Source organism: Hippopotamus amphibius, chromosome 17, assembly GCF_030028045.1.
Source record: "Hippopotamus amphibius kiboko isolate mHipAmp2 chromosome 17, mHipAmp2.hap2, whole genome shotgun sequence".
NCBI classification, from domain to species: domain Eukaryota; kingdom Metazoa; phylum Chordata; class Mammalia; order Artiodactyla; family Hippopotamidae; genus Hippopotamus; species Hippopotamus amphibius.
The window spans coordinates 22,192,566-22,212,021 of NC_080202.1; the positions used below are offsets into that span (position 1 = coordinate 22,192,566).

The window sequence follows — 19,456 nt, forward strand, 5'->3', positions numbered from 1 at the left end:
CAGTAAATCACATGTACATCCCGACCTTCGAAATCTATCCAGAATCCAGCTACCTCTTGAACACTTTCACTGCTACACAGTAGTGCAAGTCCGTGTCATCTCTTAACTGCGTTTATTGCATTTGCTTCCTAATTGACCTTCCTGCTTCTGGCCTTGCCCCTACCCTTAAACCCAAAATCTACTGTCAACAGAAAGTGGAATGATCCAGTTAAATGTAAATCAGATCATAACTCAAAAACTTTCCTCTGACTAATACCCTTTAAAGGCTTTCCAACTCACTCAAGTGAGGGCCAGAAACCATAAAGTTGCCTGCAAGGCCCTCCCTAGATTGGCCTTGCAATGCCACTCCGTCATTCTCTTGCTGCTCCTGCCTTATTCCACACTGTGGCTCTACCAGCCTCCTTACTCCTTTTTCTTTTTTCTTTTTTTTATTAACTGTGTTGGGTCTTCATTGCTGTGCACAGGCTTTGTCTCTAGTTGCGACAAATGGGGGCTACTCTTCGTTGCAGCACACAGGCTTCTCTAGTTGCGGAGCACAGGTTCTAGGCACGTGGGCTTCAGTAGTTGCAGCTCTCAGGCTGTAGAGCACAGGCTCAGTAGTTGTGGTGCACGTACTTAGTTGCTCCGCAGCATGTGGGATCTTCCCGGACCAGGGCTTGAACCCATGTCCCCAGCAGGCAGATTGCTAACCACTGTGCAACCAGGGAAGTCTGTCCTCACTCTTTCTTGAGCCTGTTGGGCACACTCAACACTTTCACACTTGCATTTCCTCTGCCTGGAATGCTTTTGCCCTAAATATCCTCATGTCTCATTTCCTCAGCTCTTCAGGTCTTGGTTCAAATGACATTGTCAACGAAACCGTCCCTGGCTGTTCTTCTAAAAGTTCAACTCTGCCAATTCTCCTGTCTCCTTCCTCTATTTTACTTTTTCCTTAAACATTATTCCCATTAACATAGTATGTTTAACTTTATTTTGTATATTTTCTGACTCTCCTACCAGAAGATATGTTGTATAAGGCCAAGAATTTATGCCTGTTTTGTTCCTTTGTGTTTTTCCCATTTCTTGAACAGTACCTTGCACATAATAGGCACTCAATAAATATGTGCTGACAGACATACTACTGACACAGTACTACAGGCCGTTCTCGTCATAAGTCAGGCAGAATAAGTGGCAAGTTCAAATTCACGACTCTGGCATGCTGTGCTTGCTGTGGGACACATTCATTGAGTTAAATGGTGAACATGATTTCTCACAGTATTGTTTTTCTTTTTCAAGAACTTTTATTGAGGTGTAATTGACATACAATAAACTGCATATATTTAAAGTGTACAATTTGATTTTTTTTCCTTATTAGTAATGTATATATGGCAATCCCAATTAATCCCACCCCAACCCCCAACCACTCTTTCCCCTCTTGGTGTCCATATGTTTGTTCTCTACATCTGTGTCTCTATTTCTGCCTTGCAAACGGATTGATCTGTACCATTTTTCTAAATTTTGCATGTATGCGTTAATTCTCATAGTATTTTAAATGTTTTCTTTGCTAACTTTTGTTTTTTGTTTTTTGGTCTAAGTGACTAATTCACTTAAGGTGAACACACATACTAAATAACTCTACTTTGTGAGTGTATATATATGTATAAAAATAAGTCAATTATGAAATGTTAGTATAATTTTTTAATGTACCTAGGAATTAAAAGTTGTTTATTTAAAAAAGCAGAAGGTCTAAGATCAGTGTTTACTGATTATTAGCACTACATAGACTTCTGATTTTAAGATTGAATAATTAGCTTTGTGATGATCTCAATTATCCTTGACCCATCTATATTTCGGTGGTACTGTGGATTCAAGAAAATGAAGAATAGTAATTCACACAATTCTTTAATTTTATGTGGATATCTTTAATAGAGATGTCACTAAAGATTAGAGAATGACCCTTTAACCTTAATGAAAAGAAAATGAATGGAACATACTTGGAGTTGTAGCTACTAGATGTCTTGTTTCAAGGACAAAGTCAGTGACTGCAGAAATGGGCACGCCCATCTTTCAAAGGAGAGTTGTCTATGCTAGTATTCTATGAGACAGTAACTCTGAGACACAGTTTGGGAATTTAAAGCCAGCTTTGGAACAAGCTGCATTATGCGTGCTTTGTGGGGTTTTCTGGTTGTGGTGATGGCAAATAATGAGTTAAAAACTATTTATGCTTCCCACAGGGATACAAATATTTATATCTGACCCCTCAAGATTACAAGAGAGTCAGTGCTCTTAACTCTGTGCACTGTGAACATGTGGAGGATGAAGGAGAATCCAGGTAGGTAGTATGTATCAGAATAGCTTGGCCATGGGTTAAAGGAAGGAGAGTGTGATCATTTTTTCTCACTGTCCTGCTGATCATGACCTTGGAAAGCAATGAAGATGGCTCGCTGCATCATCTAGAAGCCTTAGGTTTCTATCTCAACTCTACCACTTACTAGCTGAAAGACCTTATTATTGATTAAGATTTTTAGACTATATAATTATTCATTTTGAAAAGTTGGAACATATAAACAATTACAAAGAAAAAGTAAAAATCAGCTGTAGTCCTACCAAGAGATCACAGTTATGTATATTATATTCTTTTTGTCACATATATAACTGTGGGATCATAATAGAAAAGGTCTTTTGTAACTTGTTCTTTTCACTAAATATTATTGTGGGAGAAACTTTGTATATTCTTACAGTATTATTTGAGAATATGATACTTAATGGCTTCCTATAAATCATTATAATGAATATATCATATTTGAACATTCAGACTATCCCAATTTTTATTGCTATGTCTCTGGGCTGATCGTTCTTTTATGTAAACTTTGAAGACTGTCTCTGACTATTCCCTTTGGGTTAATCTCTAAGAATGGAATTATGGTCAAAAAGTATGTCCATTTTTTAAAAGATTTTTTTGGATAATTTCAAATTGTCCTCCCAAGAGCTGCACTCCCACCAGCAGTATGTGGTAGTGCTTGTTTCCCCTCATTAATTCTTTTCTCCACCTTTGCCAGCACTGATGATGGTCAGTTAATAAAATAGGATAAAAGCAGCAATTGTTATTTTAACTGGTAGTTTTGATCACCAGTGAAGTTGAACACTTTTATAATCTATCTGCAAGTATTTTCCAGAATGTTAATCAGTTGCTCCAATACCATTTATTGAATAATTCATACTTTCCTCACTTTTATAATAATCTTAACTCAATTACCAGGCTTTATATTCTGTTTTTTGTTCTATCTATTCTTGGATTAGTGCCACACTATTTTAACTACTCTGATGGGCCAGAATTCCTCACGTTCGTAATTTTTTCCCCAAGTTTTATTAGCTACTTTTTGTCTTTTTACAGATAGGCTCATTTTTTTTCAATTCCCCAAAACTTCCCATAATGATTTTGATACATATTGCATTAGGTTTATAAATTAATTTAGGAAGAGCTGAGAGCTTCATAATATTAACTCTTCCCAACAAGAAACATGGTATGTTTTTTTTAAAGTTTTATAGTTTTCTTTATATAGATTATGCCAGACGTTCCCAATCTTTCTTGGTTCACAGCACCTTTACTGTCTCTGTAATTTTTTCATAGCACCTTTAGGCAAAAAGATATACCTAATATTTCTGATTATTAAGGAATCTGACCCAGACAGCTTCATAAGTATTTATGCCAGGAACGACATGGGTTTGAAGTGCACGGGTCCACTTCTGCGTGGACATTTTCAACAGCAGTACTGCACCCTCTGTGGTTGGTTGGATCTACGCACGTGCATCCGTGGCTATGGAGGAACCCCGTATATGGGGACCGACTATAAGTTATCCTCGGATTTTCAACTGCTGAGGGTCGACACCCCTAACCCTGGCATTGTTCAAGGGTCAAGTGTACAACACATATAACTGAAAACATTTTATTCTATTCTTAAATAACTACAGTTACTTACCAATGGGATATTTGCATCCACACGACATTGCAAACTTTGGAATCAGCTTGGACATAGCCACCCTCACATCTTGTTCTGCACTGATTTTTGTGCAGAACTCTCCCCCTCAATCCCGTGCCAAAACTGAAAACCCAGCTTTGCAAAGATAGGACATTGTCAAAAGGAATGTAACAGTACCTAATGTTAAACCATGAACTACTTAAAACTAGCATTTCACATGGGATCCACTAGATATCACATATCACAATGTTTCTCTCAAAAATTTGAAATATCCTTCAGTGCCCCTGACCATTCACTGTGGCACCCACCCCAGGATGTCTTGGTGTACAGTATAGGTATGGTGGGATTTTGCCAATTTTTAAATATCCCTGTATGTTTTGCATCTTTCTTGCTATTCTGAATGGGTTTCCCACCCCACCCCCACTATTATATTTTTTAACTCTTTTTTACTGGTATCTCACAAAGCTATTGATTTTGTATATTGCTTTTGTTAAAGCAGGTCAGTTTTCTTCTCTGACCTTTATTTTCCTCATCTGTACAATGACGATCAAGTAAACCAATGTATGTAAAGCCCTTATTAGTACAGAACTCAGCACATAGTAAGCGATCAAAAATTCTGGCTATATTATTATCTGTGATATTGGAGATGATATTCCCTATCACACTGGACTGTTGTGAGGACCAAAAATGACATACATGAACGTGTCTTGTTAATTGTATTACAATACACAAAGATTTTTATTATAGATAACATTAAAATTTGGTGCTACTTTTTTTTTTTTTTTTTTTTTTGGCTGCATCGTGTGGCTGTGGGATCTTGGTTTCCCGACCAGGGAGCGAACCCATGCCCCCTGGCAGTGGTGCAGAGTCTTAACCACTGGACCACCAGGGAAGTCCCTGGTACTACTTTAAAGAGTGATACTCTTAAAGGTAGAAGACTCAGATCATAGAGCAGAAAATGGGAACTTTTTATTGTTTTTCATGTAATACAGTGGGAGAAGATGCCACTTAACAAATCACAAACACCTGTAAAGCAATGCACTCATTAGGAGGGAAAAGATCTGCTTTGCAAGGAAGGCTGACTGGGCCATGAGTATTTGTGACTATATGGCATGTGGGCCTTGTAAAAAAAAAACACATTCCGACCCCGCTCCCCCAAATTAATGTGGTTCATTAATTCCTTAAGGGAGATTAGCTTTACCTGTAACGTAGATCTAGACTAGAGTCTGGATACAGAGAGAAAGGAAGAATTGGGGAATTATTGGGAATCTGGGAAGCAGAAATGCAAAGCCATGGACCAACAGCGAGGGCAAAGAAAAGGAATTGATGGAAGGCAGGAAGGAAGGGAACAGAGAAATATGGGGGCAAAAAAAAATAGTTTAAGAGCCACTATGGGATATTTATTTATTATTTCAATTTCTAACACTGTGCCCAGTGCCAAGCCTTCTGGGTACACATGGAGCAATAAATAATATATGCCCATCTCTACTACCAACTTTGTATTTTTCCTTTCCTTTATTAGTTGCATTCCCCATCTCCCAGTTCCCATTATCAGCTATCACTCCTAATCCCCCTCTGAGAAGGCAGATGAGTGGCTCCCTCCGGATCCACAGGATGCTTTCTGGACAACTTGTCGAGCATTTCACTTCTACACACATTCCCCCGCCTCTCCAGAGGACTATGCCAGGAACTCTCGTGTATACACTTGATGCTTGCAGAGGAACAGGGATAGAGTGCACTGTGTTGACTTCCCCTTCATCCTTGTCTTGGAAAGAGAGGATTATTGACTTGAGAAATTGAGCTGAGCGTTCTCACTGTGCCTCTGGATTTTTTTTTATTCCTATATAACATTTATCTAAAATTGTAGATTTACTGGCTGTTGCTTATTAGAGAGCGATACACATTGACCCTACTTTTAAGAACCTTGTCCTGGAAAGTAAGAGAGGGCATCTAACATCGGAGCGTCATCTATGTGTCAGACCCTCTCCTTGCTGCTTTAACTGAACTCTCACGTCAACCCTTAGAAGTAGATACTGTAATTCCCATTTTACGCAAGTTACTGTTAGCCCTAGAGTCGCACTGCTGTATGTGTCAGAGCAGGGATTTAAACCTGTCCACTTAGTTCCAGATTTTGCTCTTTCTACTATACCGTATTGCTTCCAGACAAAATAGGCACCAAGCTAAGAAGGGAGGATACATGAATGAAGAGTATAAAAATGTGCAGAGCCCTGGTGTTAAATACAAGCTTTTAGTATGCTTTTAGCAGCCCATTAATGGTGGTTGTTCTTTCAATGCATTGTTGCTACTGTGTTTAACCTGTATAATTTGACATGGCTGTATCCACTAGGTACAAGATAACTGATATCATTGGGAAGGAAGAAGGACTTGGAGCAGAGAACCTTCGAGGTTCTGGAATGATTGCTGGAGAATCCTCGTTGGCCTATGATGAGATCATCACCATTAGCCTGGTAAATCTTGCCAGTGTGAGATTTTTGAAGAGCTGATAGTGGCTAGGATTTGCTTTTGACCCCATCATTGCTACTCAGTCCCAAATGAGAGCATTTCTTAAAAACTGTATATCTACAATTTTAATTGTGCATGAAAGTAGGAAGATATGATAATGTATATAATTTCCCAGCTAAACCTAGCACATCATGTTAGCCTTTAGTTTAACTTCTTGTTTCTCTAAATATTCTACTAAGGTATTAAGAGCTTAAATTTCTTCTCCTCTTACTGTTTTCCTTGTCCATACCCCTAGTGTAGATGCCAAACATCTGTGAAATAGGCAAAAGTGTAAGAGAAGTAAAGGGCCTAGGATCCTTTAACTGTCTATTACTTGAATCCTTGAATGAATTCTATACCTTCTTTGCTTTAACCAGGAAATTGTGTTTTTGTATTGTTATTAGTCAAACAGATTTCCTTAAAAATCAGTATTTTTTTCTCTTCGTGTGGATGGGATAACTCATAACTGTGCCTTAGTTATTATAGCTTGGGAGGGAACATAAGCATGTGACAGTTGAATTTATTCTTTCTTAAGGTTACATGCCGGGCCATTGGGATTGGGGCTTACCTCGTCCGACTGGGACAGAGAACCATCCAGGTTGAGAATTCTCACTTAATTCTGACAGGAGCTGGGGCCCTCAACAAAGTAAGTTCCTTGGGTTTGGGAGAAGTATGTGAAGCTTTGGGAAGATTATTGTGAATTCTTAATTCTAGATCCTGACTGGGGGCAAGCCATTGAGTCCATGCCTTCCTCAGCCTATCTCTTTCCCCCTCCCTCCATCTCCCCTGCTTATTCATTCATTCGTTCATTCATTCATTCAACCAAATGAGCATTTTGAGTAGCTAGTGTGTGACAGGCACTATTCCAAGCCCTGCGGATATGTTAGTAAACAAACCATAGAAAACTCCTGCTGGGAAGAGTGTACATTCTGGTGTCTTTCTAGAAAGACAGAATTAATCGACTGCTTCTGTTCTGCCCGCCCTCCCTTTTTCTCATCTGTGAGCGAGGGATGTGATATTTTTTCCCAGACACAGAGCTACCTCTGAAACATCCTCTGAACATGTTGAGGGTATCAAGTTTTAATGTTTTGAGAAACTTGCGAAAGCACCTCTGAAAAGGGTTACTTACGATGGTCCTTGTACATAGGGAAGCACTTGGTAAATATTAAATGGGAAGATGGGTGGATGGATGCATGGATGGATTGTTGAGAAAGAGTATGACATAGAGATTTATCTCCCTTCCAAAGAAATGCTTGTACCTTTCCAATCCAAGCTGGTGGTGGCTTTTCCACAGAGGGAAAAAATGGATAATGAAGTCACTGCTTGTAAGAGTGAAAGCTATCTAAGAATACCTGAATATACATAGGACAATGTAGTACTCACTTCTTTGCAGGCATAGGAAAATTATTTTCTCTCCAGAGCCAGGAATATGTAGTAGTCTGAGGCTGGCTGACTGACCTCATACAACTTGTATATGCTCTCAGCTCCTCGGCTTTCTTTATCTGTCAAAGGGGTCTAAGAATTTCCACCTTTAAATGATGCTGCAGACGTCAAATGAGAAAACATAGTTAAAGCGCCAAGTACTTTGCACCAAGTGCTGTCCTATGTTACAGTTTCGGTTCCCTTTTCTTCTTGCTTACGTGGTTTGGTGATTGAGCTTGTGGAGTTATACACATGCTAAGTTGTTTACTAGACTTGCACAAACTTTTTATCAAGCCTTGTCTTTCAAGTGGAGGGATAGGAATTAAGTACCCTATCCTACCATTCCCATTTAGAAAAAGTTGAAACCGCCATCCGTCCAGTTAGCTTTGGGGAAGGTCAGAAATGAGAATCCTGTGACGTGATAAGTTTGCTCTCTGCATGCGTGTGAACCTTGTGTCTGTCTCTGAGCTTGCCTTTCTCTCCAAGAAAAGGCAGAGCAGTGCTAACAGCGGCAAACTTGGATGTCCTGCTCTCTTTTTGGAGAGTAGCCTGGAAATAAAGATTGTTAACTTCCTCTGCTAAGGGAGATTATTGCCACAGGAGAAACTGCTGAGTCTTTCTTTTAAGTTGTTCTTTTGGATACCTTCTAAGGATGAGATTTTTTTTTTTAAATGTACATTGCAACCTTTTTTTAAGGTATTTTGTTTTCTTTTGTTTTATTTATTGGCTGTGTTGGGTCTTTGTTGCTGTGCATGGACTTTCTGTAGTTGCAAAGAGCGGGAACTACTCTTCATTGCAGTGCACGGGCTTCTCATTGAGGTGGCTTCTCTTGTTGCAGAGCACGGGCTCTAGGTGCATGGGCTTCAGTAGTTGTGGCCTGTGGGCTTCAGTAGTTGTGGCTCACGGGCTCTAGAGTACAGGCTCAGTGGTTGTGGCGCATGGGCTTAGTTGCTCCGCGGCACATGGAATCTCCCAGACCAGGGATCAAACCCATGTTCCCTGCACTGGCAGGTGGATTCTTAACCACTGTGCCACCAGGGAAGCCCCAGGATGAGATATTGATGAATGTTGAAGAGAATCTTAGATACCATTATCTGTGAGGATAGAATTTAAGGAAGACACCTTCATTTCTATAATGTTCCCATACCTGAATGAAGGGCTAATTTCTGAGAAGTATCTTGTTACACTGAGTTTTTAAATTTTCTCCCTGATATCCAAAGAACATTCCAAGAAGCAAAGGTGTCGTTCTTATTGTGGAGGTGTCGCTGTTGCTGGGGTTTTTGTTTGTTTGTTGTGTCCTAAAAACTTGCTAGTTGAATTTGTCATGCCGCAAAGAAAGCATTAGGGATTTTTTTCTTAAAATCTGGTTGAATTGTTGTGATCAAATGCATTATATCCATCCTCCTAGCCTGCAGGAATGCTTGTTAAAGGAGAAGTCTAGCTGTGGGGAAAAGACAGTAAAGCTGCAGCTGTAACTTACCCCACAGTGTTCATTTCCAGAAAGATGTGATTATTTGTAGCTGAAGGGAGTGATCAGTTATAGGGATTACCTAACCCTGCTCTGCCCACTTCACTATATTCATGTCACTGCCTCTTATGTGTAGCTCTGGTGCTGGAAGACCCCCGAGTTCATGCAAATTCATTAAGAATGTCCTGTGTGTCCCTTTGCCTCTCAGGTACAAGCAAGGGAACTAGAAAGGAGCCGCAAGCTCAGACCGCCTCCTCCGCCTCCCTCCTGTGCGCGTCCTGTCTTTGTGTGTCCTGGTGTCTCTTTGCACACCTGCCTTTCTTCCTAGAGGAAGAAAGTCTCCCATCCTCTGGGCGTGTGTCCAGGTCACTTTGAGTGCATGTCTCTTCCCGTATGAGCGCTGGTCTCTGTCTCTTTGTGTCTGTACCTTGCGTCTAGATCCCTCTTTCTCGGTATGCCTCCGTGAGTCTCCATGTGTGAGAAAGTCTTTGTGTGTGTCGGAAGCCTTATAGAGCCTCCACAAGCCCTGACCATCTCGCTTGTCTTACGCATGTACCTGTGTAAAGCGGGAATGTAGGTGGTGTATGTGAGCTTTTAGACTGTAAACATTCGACCCCTACCTTTTTGAGCCTTCATCCTTTATGTTAAACATTAGGGTGAAGAATAAAAAGGGAGGGGGGGTATGCAGAGGCTGTAGGGGAAAAAAAATCTGTGTGTGCAAGTGCCGATCCCGTTGACCCCTTTGAAAATTGAAATAATGATAATGCGCGTCTCCTGACTGCATCAAAGTATCAGCACATCAAAAGCCAGGAGGCATGAAATGCAAATGATAAAGTGAAAGCAGATGGATTGTGCATGATCGCCTGATGCCCAATGAATTTTAAAAGGTGCCGGTTTGCAAGGGGGGTGGGGGTGGGGGGACTGAAATAAACACGTTATCCCTGCGATTTTTTTTTTTTGTTCTTGACGCTCACTCCTGACAATATTTTTTCACACTTGAGTGAACACCCACTTCATCTCTCTCTCTCTCCCCCTTTCTCCTCTCTCTTTCTCTCTCTCTCTCTCTAACTCCACCCCCACCTCCCCACCCACCTCTTACATGTCTCAGGTCATGTCGCTGCAGCGCTGGTGGAAATAATAAGATATAAACCACGAGGTTGTTATTTGCATAGAAATAGCATGGAGCCCCAGGCAGCAAGGGAGAAGGACACAGGGATCATTTGTCTAAAATTTTAATGAAAACTTTTGCTGAGACAGAGATTTTTAAAAAACTTTCTTTCTCCCTGCTTTTCTCCTCCCCTCCCCACCCCCCCTCCACCCCATCCTTGCTTTGACTGAACATAGTTGGATGTGAAAAGAAAGGTTTGTCACTCCACATATCATATTCCGTAATGCGGCCACATGCAAATTGTTTGTTCCTTTAATAGGTATGAAGCTGGAGAGACACGCATTCCCAACTTAATACACTCACTGCATGTGTACGTCAAGCTTTTATAGCTACACTCCATCTCAGTGCTGACGTGATGTTGCCTGTCATTAGCCAACCCGGTTTTAATTAGTTTGGACCTTCCTACCTCTTGCTTCCAAAGACTGTTACTTTTTAAAGGATTTCTTTCTGTAGCCAGCAGTGGTCACCTGCATATATAAAATAGAACCATCCTGGCGGTTTCCTGTTTTTCACTTTCAGTGATTTCAGTGTTCACTTACACATCTTGTTCATGGGCCCCATCCTTTGCCACTCTGTCTTTTGTTCCAAAACCAGAAAGTGCTCCCCACATGAGCATTTTGATCCCTTTCCCTTGTAATCTCAGTATTTGTGTATTCTCCTTCCTTGAATGTCTTGCTCTTTGCTGCCTGCAGTTCTGTGTAAAATATTCAAAATATTACAAAGATGGGACTTCCCTGGTGATCCAGTGGTTAAAACACCACACTTTCACTGTAAGGGGCGCAGGTTTGAACCCTGGTCAGGGAACTATGATCCTGCGTGGCGCAGCCCAAAAAAAAAAAAAAGATTACAAAATATTACAAAGGTGAGGAGAGATACACAACCTAGGTTTCTTAAGCTTTGCAGAAGCAGAGTTGACATTTGAACTCAAGGCAGTTGGCTGGTGATTAGAGGCAGCCTGGATGACTATATTTGAAACTTAAAATCAAGAACATCTGTCTGGCTCCTTGCTACCTTCTGGGTGGGCTGGTTGCACCAGGGCCATTTTACAGATGGGAAGACAAAAACAGGAAGAGGTACAGTAACTTCGTGCCACCGTCAGAGACTAGAACTAGCATCAGAGCATGAACTTCCACGTCCCCGAGTTTCATTTAAGATGCACTCAGTTCCCTGGGCTTAGTGTCCACAAGGCCTGAGAAGAGAAAGTAGTCTGGTCATTTTACTTTTTGTCCAAATATCGTGAGAGTGGTGGCAGTCACAGCAGCTTCTAAGGGCCTGCTCATTCATGTCACTCAAGGTAGTGGATCATAGGTTCCCAGCTCTGCAGCCTGTAGGCTGTGGATGGGCAGAGCCCTCAAAACGTCTCACTGAGTGGTAAGGACAGAGTTGATGGACGTGACAGACTACCTGCTCAAAGGGAGTCATGCTGGCCTGGCAAAGGCAGCGGCCGGCGTGCTTGAGGAACTGGAAAGATAGACCCTTAAGGGGCTGTGACAATTTGTAGAGTCATAAGCCCCTAAATCAAGGTGCCATTGGACATTTGCTGTGACTTTCAAATCCACTTCCTTCCTCTCCCATTCATTTTCCTTCGTGTTTCTATGTAATATGTTCACTATAAAGTCAGGTTGTGGATAGTCTGGGAGGACCTAATATGATAAGGGAAATAGCCTGGAGACTGCCAGATCTCAATCCACTGCCCCAGATTTGGTGAAAGCTCTCTCTGTATACCAAGAAATCAGAATTGCACTTTCTGACTTGTCCTCTGGGAAGTAACTGTCAATGGAGGTGGGGCATGTGCCCATGGCCTGATAGAGAGATTATAGATTCATTGAAGAGGTGATACATGATTTTCTTGTGTTAAGCACGTTAAAGCTTCTGCTTTAAGGGAAAAAAAATCCAATAATCTCATTCCCCTTAGCAAGACCAGGTACCTATATCCACTGAATCTGCCAGGAAAATAAAATTATATAATGAGTGTGGCGAGGGCTATATGTCAGGCCTGTAGGGGGCTAATTGTGCTAATCTTGCTTTTGAGACTTTGTATCAGTCCCTCTCTGGATCTCAGTTTCCAAATAGATATTTTTCTGTGTCTGTACAATGTGAAATGTGACTCTGTTAGGTACAGTGTCCGCGTTCCTGCCAGGAGCTTGTAGCACCAGGGGCCTGCACTATGCATTCTGCCCCCTCACCCATGACTCTGTGACACACAAGGTGAGAGTCAGTCACGGAGGCTTGAGAAAGGAAGAGGTGGGTCTCTAGCTCTTTTGCGAGGCAGCACTGTAACTGTCACATAACTTAAAGAGGTGGAATAGTTAAGATTGGCCACATTTGAGTCCAGGCTCTGCCACCCATGAGTTTTGTGACCTTGGGCAGTGTACTTAACCCTTACAGTTGACAGTTGTGTTAATTGTAAAACAGGGATCATAACAGCACCTATCTACCAGGCTCTTGTGAGGATTCAATGAGTTAATACTGGTAAATCACTGGCCCTGTTGCAGTCTTCCCTGTGGTGCAGTTAGCAGCCTTTTTCATTGCAACTCATTATCCAGGCGCTGGCAGGGAAATACAAACACAACTTTCTCTATACTTTCTGACCCTTTGAAGGCAAAAATTCCTTTAAGAGAATGTTGGATGTCAGTCCTCACTGTGGCAGTACATTCGTGTATTGACTTCCCCCATAGATGTTATCTAAAGACAGTCACACACTTTGGAAAGCCGTTAACGTGAGAGGCACCATGTCCGGTCCTGATAGGGTAGTATATGTGTCAGTCATCTGTCTGCAAGAGTCCCCAAGGACTTGTTGATACAGTAGCCCATAATCACTCTAAGGATCAGTCCAGCAATTTGCATTTTTAAAAGTCCCTAACTACCTATTTCCACAATAGACAGGCCCTGTGCTCCGCAGCTCCAGATGGGTTCGCTCTCCTTTCTAAAGAGGGCATTTGAGCTTCCTCAGTAAGCTTCGCTTTAGCATTATGAATGAGTTCTCAGAAAGGGTTGCAGTGGGCACATCCTCTTAGTTTTCAAGCCCTTCACCCTGCACACACACACAGTATGGGCACACTTGACCCTGTTTGGGGATTGCCTTTTTTGCTTTCCATTTGATGTTCCTCAGGTTTGGTAGGAAATGGTACCAGGTATGTTTGACTCCATTTGTGAGTCGAGGTAATACACCAGCAGTCTGATCCCGGGCTCTCCGGTAGAACTGCTATTCAGAGCTCTGTTGCCTCTGACTCTGTAAGGAAGCCCATGTGGGCGTGGTGGCTCAGAGCCTCAGGACGGGATAACCCACACAAGCATCAAGTCAAAGCCCTGAGGCTCTGCCTGGGCATTAAATAGAGACTCGGGAATTATCATGTTTGACAACCTATTATAAATGTGCTCAAACTTTTTGAAGTTTCAAAACCTTTTAGGTTTTTTTAAAAAGCAAATAAAAAACTTTTCATTATTCCTCTCCTTGCCGTTTAGTAGGTGAAGCAACGTTGGGCTCTAATCTCTTTGGGGTTCAATTTCTTCTTTGTAAAATACATTCCCACCTTACGGTGAAGGCCAGAGGTTCTCTCAACCTTAAATTCTCTTTAATTTCTAGTATTGTGTTACTCTATGAAGATGTGTCTTGGTTTGTAGCCAGGGAGCCGTGTTGGGCTGGGGCAGGGGGAGAATAGATTGGGGCAGGGGGATGGGGGGTCAAAAAAAAGTGACTACATGTGAGAGAATTTTATGTTAGTGAGGTTACATATGAGTGATATGTAAAATTATTACATATAGCAAGATTAGGAATGAGAGTTGTAAAGCATAAGAATTCAAAAATTGTTTGTCTTGTTTCTTATCCATATTATGGAAGAATAAATGTCACGTCATGGTGTTGGTGACAGTGATGTTCATGGTGACAGCAAGTCACCATAGAATTATAATTGTTGGGAGGGGAAGTATCCTCAAAAGTCCAACCACCCAATTGTTGTTTGAATTTCCTCTGTGACTCCATTGCCAAATAGTCCTTCAGTTATGCTTGAAAAACTCAACTGAAGGGGAGCTCGGTACTTTGTAAGCCAATCCCTTTCATCTGTGTAAAGTTCTTCCTTAAATTTGCCTAAAGTCTGTTTCTCTGTACAGACAAACTAATTCCTCTTAAAAAGTAGTTCACAGTGGACAGAGCAACTCCCAGTTTGATGCTCTGGCCTATGTAGAACTGAACAAAACCAAACTCTTTCCCGTGTATTTTTGCTTTCAGAGTCCGGCCTTGTCTCGAACAAATGTGGTGACGATGAAAATGTTCTTTAAAGATAGAAAAGAAATTGGATACATAAATAACATTCTTGCCAGCTGGAAATATGAAATACTTAGTAATTACTAGAGAAAGAGCTAAAACTCACCACTCCGAAGTAGTACTCTGTGGAACCTTAGGGGTCCACTGCAGCATTATGCAAGTCTTTTAGACCTTCCCATCACCCGCCACGTCAGAGGTCAGGATCCTGATACATGATTGGAAGACAGGTCTTTTTGAGTACTGCATATTTAGGTACTAGTTAAAACTCATGGTTTGGTGGTACTTACTTTAGGAATCAATAAAGATGCTGTAGACTGAGGTGCTCTAACACCCTATGGGCACGCACACCAAATGTGAGATGCTAGAGCTTATTACCCTCTCAGCTCAGGGAGCAGTCTCAAGCTCACTTCATATATGTGTTCCTCCGTTACACCTCTGCCCTCTCCAGAGTGTCCATTCCAGCCTCCTGGACTGGGATGCTTCCTGGGTATTGGAATCAAGAGACCCCTCTACTTCACAGGTTCTGTGGTGTGTAGGGTCTCGCATATTCTGCCTGTAATAAAACATTGTCCCTGAACTCAAGCTAAGTGCCCCCTGAGGACTGCGAGCACGGTGCCCTCAGCAGAGCAGCTTGGCCTCTTCATCTTCCAGTCAGTCAGATGTTACGGCTTCTTATGCTGGATTTTTTTCACCTTTCTTTCTACACATGTTCATGGCTCTGTCTTTGCAAATTAGCGTTCAGTTGAAGCTTTGCTATTCCATCTCTCCCTCTCCTCTCCCCTTAACCTTTCTTCTCCCCCAACCCCAGCCTGGAGCCCACGTAAATTAGCTTCTCACCCCTGCCCCCCAGTTAAAAAAAAAAAAAAAAAAAAAAACCCATACTCCTCCAGCAGTGTCTGTTCTTGGATTTGCAGTCAGCAGCCACCTCCAATAACCATCCGGCTGTCAGCTTTGCAGCTCCCCCCTACCTCCCACCTCCCCCATCACTCACCAGAGGAAAAAGAGAGCCAGAGCCAGAGCTTGAAATATATCATGCAATAGTGTATCATGAATTTGTTGTGAATCACAGCGGTGAAGCAGGTTTATTTATTTCTGAGACCTTAAATCAATACAAAGTAGGTCTCTTAGTTCTGAAGCTGGGATGGAGTGTGAAAAAATGAGCCCATTGTACTCTTAAAACTTTGGGGAAAGGAGATGACAGCTATATAATTCCATTTACCAGGCACTAGGGGCTTTAATGTGAAGGTGACAGGGAGCTCTTTGTGCATTTAGAGCACCATATCTTCTAAATAAAAGATCTGTAGACTTGATAGTGGAGCATAGCTCTGAGTTTAATAATCTCCAAGCATTAGACCGAGCCAATATGTTCCCAAGTCAGAGAGGTCCCCCCCAAACACTCATAAATTAAAAGTGCAAGAACTGCACACGTTGGTAGATTAGAAATGCAAGGACTTCAGTCTTCCAGGGGGAAGACAGACCTGGTCCCTGGCTGTGCACAGACTGCTGTGTGAATATGATAAAGACACAGGAAACGATACTGTTTAGAAACCTGACTCCTGGCTGTTCATCATTCTCAAGAATGTCCCCCGTGCATGGATCCAAATCTAGCTGTGTCCCCTCTCATTCAGAGTGGCCGTCTTCACACAGTCCAATCAGCTGATGTACCCAGTCAGGAGGGTTGAATTATGAAAGGAGAAGCTTTAAGAGCTGTTTAAATTGAGCTATAGATTATCATGACCAGGCTTCAAGTTTTCCTGGTTGATTCTTGACTGGTTTCCTAATTTTTTAAATGTCTCAGAGTGTGGCATTTAAGCCCTTTAAAGTATGCACATAAGAGAAATCAAGAAATCGATGTTTTTTAAGGAAAGGAACTCACCCAAATTTAACCAACAGTATAACATGCAAATATGAGAAGTCAGGACCATTGGAACATATAATCAAATTTTGGGTATCTTCATTTTCTATCTAACCCTTTGATAAAATGTCTTCTCAACAGATAAAGCAGGTTTATGCAGCTCAGTAGAGCAATCCTAATATAATATGACTTTATAGTATATAGAGTCACTAGCTTAATTCTAACCAGGTAGAGAATTTTGAAAGAAAAACCCAGTGTCTACACTGGGGAAAACTAAAAGGGGAGGAAAATTGAATCACTCAATTTGCTTAAGGAAGCCGCTACACATTATAACACTAATAGGAAAGACTTCTTTTGCTTATAGTAGTTCAACTTGCTGAAAATACAAACCAGTTTTTATAGAGCATTGAGAATTATGGCAGTTCACCTGCATTTATTGCATGCCTGTTGTGTGTAAAGTTCTGTTCTTATGCTGTGGGTGTACAAAGATGATTCCTGCTTTCATGGAGCTTAAAATTTAGGCTAAAAGAGAATAACAGGCTTTTCATGTTTTCTAATGGGAAAACATTAAGTTGCCACCCATCAGATGTAAATGAGAAAACACAAAGGCTGTAGAGATGAAAGAAAGGTCAGTGTTACTCCCCAAGAAGCCAGGTCCCAGCAGGCAACATCTCTGTGCCTCACCACTGGTGGGCACAGGCAGACAGTCACACAGCCATCTTACCTTCCAATACCAACCTCAAGTCCCGTATCCTATTCAGGAAAACCACCGGGAGGTGACCAAAAAAATATATAATAATAAAAATAAACATACACCTGTGTGCACACGCATCACGCGTGCGCACACACACATAAAGAGTTCTCACAACTCAATAATAGGAAAACAACCCAGTAACTTTTTAAATGGGTAAAAAATTTGAACAAACATGTCACCAGAGGTCTAAGGATGGTAAGACAGGCACACAGAAAGATACTTATCTTTAGTCATCAGGGAAATACCAGTTAAAATCACAATTAGACGCCACTCAAATAAAGTTAAAAAGCTTAAGCTGACAATAATAAGTGTTGGTGAGGATGCAGAACAATGAGACCTCTCAGGCTTCCTAGGTGGCACAGTGGTTGAGAATCCGCCTGCCAAGTCAGGGGACACAGGTTCAATCCCTGCTCCAGGAAGATCCCACATGCCACGGAGCAGCTAAGCCCATGTGCCACAACTATTGAGCCTGCGCTTTAGAGCCCGTGAGCCACAACTGTTGAGCCCATGTGCTGCAACTACTGAAGCCCACATGCTTAGAGTCAGTGCTCCGCAACGAGAGAAGCCATGGCAATGAGGAGCCTGCGCACCACAATGAAGAGTAGCCCCCACTCACCACAACTAAAAAGAAAGCCCGCACACAGCAAAAAAGACCCAACACAGCCAATAAAATAAGTTAATTTAAAAAACTCTCATGTGTATTGGTGGGAATGCAAAATGGCACAGCCACTTTGAAAAAGTTTAGGTTTTAAAAAAAAACAAAGTTATCCACTAACCATATAACCTAGCAATCCTACTCATCAGAAATGAAAATGTATATTCATACAGAAACATGCTTGTGAATGTTTCTAGCAGCTTTATTCATAGTTGCCCAAAACTGGAGACCACCCAAATGTCTGCTAATAGGTAAACAGATAGACAAGGTGCGTTATTTCCATAAAATGGAATACTACTCTGCAGTAAAAAAGGAACTGCTGCCACCTGCATCAGCGTGAACAAATCTCAGAGGCATTATGCTGACCGAAAGAAGCTAGACTCATAACATTGTAGAAAAGGCAACACTGTTGAGACACAAAGATCAGTGGTTGTCAGGGATGGGAGAAGGGAATTGATTACAAAGGAAATGAGAATACTTTGGGGGCTGATGAAAACTCTTGGGGTGATTGTGGTAGTGGTTATATGCCTATGTGATGTCAGATTTCGTAGAATTGTACACCTAAAAATGAACAATTTTTACTATATGAATTATACGTCAGTAGACCAGACTTTTAAAATTTTTCTATACTTGGAAGTAATTTATTGCCAGTATGCTCAAGCCTGTAGCTAAATGGGCAGTTGATGGGTCCCTGAGATGAGTGATTTCATCTGGCATCAGTTTTGACTGCAGAAGCCTATGCCTTTTCTCATACCTTTGACAATTCAACTGTCATGTGGCTCTTTTCTATCCCAATTACATTAAAAATGAATCTCTGTTCCTCACCCAGTCCATCTTCAAATCCTTACCATCCTTCTGCCATCTAACTCATTCCTCTGTTCTCCCTACATCTCAATAAACAGAGATCTTCCCAGTGTCATATCTGGCCTGTATCTCAGTTTCTTTTTGGCTAAATATCTTTTCTACCACTGGTAGCTCAGTCCCTTTACTCCAGTTTATCCATCAGCAAACCCGATCACTATATTTTGCTGTTTATAGAGAGATTTTTGGTCTCTCAGTGGAAGGTGTTAAATCCAACTGTGGCTCACATCAGAGGCCTTCCTATCCTGTACCAGCAGTGTGTCACCGTGCCCCTTCTCTCTCCTCAGCCCTAGCCTGCCAACCAAACTGGAGGGTTTGCCAGTGACAATAGTGGCAACAGAGTGGGGAGAGGGACTTGTAACCCCGAGTCTCCATATTAAGAGTGCATTTTGGAACCCATAAATACTCTTGGCCTCGTAGGCACTGGTCCTGTCTCCCTAGAGATTTAATTCCGCTCACCCTTGGATATATTCCTGGAGAAACATTTACACAGTAATATGTGCTGCACCACTTAAAATTGTTAATTGGAGATTGAATTACTTGTCAGC

General features: G+C 41.6%; 1 protein-coding gene across 9 annotated transcripts in view; it reads left to right on the forward strand.

Annotated features, from left to right (window-relative positions):
• The window catches only part of ACACA (acetyl-CoA carboxylase alpha), a 281,219-nt gene that overhangs the window by 214,318 nt on the left and 47,445 nt on the right, over positions 1-19,456 (forward strand). For all 9 annotated transcript variants that reach the window (XM_057714164.1, XM_057714165.1, XM_057714170.1 and 6 more), the window contains 3 exons: positions 2,214-2,311; positions 6,307-6,427; positions 6,997-7,107. In XM_057714164.1, the coding sequence (XP_057570147.1) occupies positions 2,214-2,311; positions 6,307-6,427; positions 6,997-7,107 (330 nt within the window). The remainder of the gene's footprint in view (positions 1-2,213; positions 2,312-6,306; positions 6,428-6,996; positions 7,108-19,456) is intronic.